This window comes from Galleria mellonella, unplaced genomic scaffold (assembly GCF_026898425.1).
Source record: "Galleria mellonella isolate WM207_F2 unplaced genomic scaffold, CSIRO_AGI_GalMel_v1 utg1914, whole genome shotgun sequence".
NCBI classification, from domain to species: domain Eukaryota; kingdom Metazoa; phylum Arthropoda; class Insecta; order Lepidoptera; family Pyralidae; genus Galleria; species Galleria mellonella.
The window spans coordinates 714,223-716,686 of NW_026442030.1; the positions used below are offsets into that span (position 1 = coordinate 714,223).

The 2,464-nt window shown below is 29.9% G+C and overlaps 1 protein-coding gene across 1 annotated transcript; it reads right to left on the reverse strand.

Annotated features, from left to right (window-relative positions):
* Positions 1-729: 729 nt before the first annotated feature.
* Positions 730-2,235, reverse strand: LOC128200514 (uncharacterized). Its single transcript, XM_052894141.1, has 2 exons — positions 1,968-2,235; positions 730-996 (listed from the first exon to the last, which is right to left on the reverse strand). Exons 1-2 carry the CDS (start codon positions 2,157-2,159, stop codon positions 847-849), a joined length of 342 nt encoding a protein of 113 aa, XP_052750101.1. The 5' UTR covers positions 2,160-2,235; the 3' UTR covers positions 730-846.
* Between the last annotated feature and the right edge of the window lie 229 nt (positions 2,236-2,464).

Here is a 2,464-nt window from a genome sequence, read left to right on the forward strand (position 1 = left end):
ATATGTAATACTAATTTCCCATTTAGTAATTAAGGAAAAAAGTATTTAATGAAACAAAGAATTAAATTATATTCGAGTAAATTTAAATTTAAGTATTTTTGAACAGTATTTTTTTTTAATTCTACCACCCATTTGGAATGCACCATTCAGAGTACTATTAGATATTCGAATTAGTACACAAGTCAGGTCGACTCGGAACATCACTAGACTGGGCTTGTCCACCCTTAGTTTAAACACCCCGTGTGCTGTGACAATTCGCCAAAATTGATTTGTGTTCGTTTGATCATTGTGAGCTGAGGGAATGTACTTTGTTAGGAGACCAGTTTTATCTTGTTATTTCCTGGTATTTCTTTTTCAAGGGGATAGTTTGTTTGTTTCTTTACTCTATAGAAGGGTCTTAGCGAATTGTTAAGCTCGACTAACATTTAGCTGTACATTCGCATCAGTATGTAAACAAATAAATGAAATGACAAAGTTACTTTAAGTATATTTATCCTATTAATCTTATTAATATAGTAAATGTGAAAGTTTGCAAAGATGTTTGTATGTTTGTTACTCAATCACGTTTAAGCGGCTAAACAGATTTAAATGAAATTTTGTATATGGGTAGATTATAGTCTACATTAATGTATAAGATATTTTATATTACAGATTCACGCGAGAAAAACATTGGGATAGAGCCAGTTTATGTGTAATTGATTTAAATGTTTACAGATAAATAAAAAAAAATTATGACATTATTTATCTGTATAATTAGATTACACTGTGCAATAGATGAGAGAAAACATAATAATCACATATGTTATACATGTACTAAATAAGCATTGATTGTAATTATTTTTCAGTTTATTTGTTTTGACTAAATATGAGTACGAGATAGTTAAGACCTTCCCCGCGTTCGCTCTGGAAGTGTAGTGTGACAGAGGTTGAGCCTACGCCTCCTTCCTTCACTGTAACTTCTGCTTTCGTTCGAGACAGATCACGTGCGATGATTCCCTGGAAACACAAAGAAAAAGTATGTCCAAAACTGTACTCTCTAATGGGGTAGTCAGGTATATGCTAAAGGTTATACATGTGGTGAACGTAATACTCAACGTGCCCTATTTTACTGAGTTTATTACAATTTAATGTGGTAAAGACAAAGCTTACTGCTGTTACTTGAATTAATTTGATTTGTTATTAGTATTTCCACGACAGAAAAGTCACTTGAATATTTAAATTGAAATAAAATTTTTGTAAATAATTGATTTATTAAGTAATAATTAATTTTACTATAAGTATATTTATTTATCTGATTTCACGTTAGGTTTTTTAAGGAGTCACCATAGAGAAGAGAATACTGCTATACAAAACTAATCATATTATTAATCATAATTATTTGGATTATATCCATACAAAACGGTTAGTTCGATTTCATTGTAACTCAGTCTCAACTTTCTTCTTCCGCGTTGTAAATTTTCCTCATTCTTTCATTCGACATTTTATTATATGTATAAAACAATTGAAAATCAGTAATGTCAATCACTATATATAACTTTCCGAATATTGCGTTAACTTGCGTTATGCCCTTCCTACGCAAAACATAACGTTGCCGTCGGTACAAGTCGATTTATGTTAATACTAAAACGCTGTATTGAAATTAGGTACTTCTAATCCCGAGATGTCTTGCGCAGTTGCAATGACGTATCTAACTATTCCTGCTAAGTACGTATGTAAATATGTTGTCGAGTAACGAAATTAATTGAAAACAATAGATTTATTATTCGATATTGACTAATTAATGCTTGTTTTAATAAATACTTCATGATACTTACTATTTTACTATTCAATGTTTCATTTATTATTCGCCATCTTGATACTTAACTTTAAATAACTAAACTATATTACTTAAATTATATTACTTTAAAGTTTAAAGTAAGTGGAAACGCAGTATATAGTGTCCATAAAATAGTAAAGCTATTACTCACCTTAATAATTCTTTGTTTCGGATCAACATAAGTATAATCCTTGTCTCTTTTAAATAGCGGTATCCCACTGTAAACAACTTTCTCCGTCGATATCAGTAAATTATTAATTCTCGTACCGTCAACGAAGTCTTTTGCCTCATACGCGGACAAATACAACAATAGCAAACACAGAACAAATATTATTCGCTTCATTTCAACAATTTTTTGCTAATGAACATTTTGGCGTGGTGAAGCAAGCGTTGATATTTATTTACTGACTTCATACTGAGTCATATACTTACATAGTTCATAAGGCCATGAATTTATCAACGCTAAACACGTTTTAACCTTCTATATGAGGAATATAATGTGTCCTGCTGGTCTTTACGTTGTTTTAATATGGTAAGTAGAATGTAGATCATTTGTTAATTATAATTTAAAATTTTAATTTTCTAATATATAATAATAGAGTTACTGACTGAATCTTATTAAGTTACATATAAGTCTTAAATTATTGT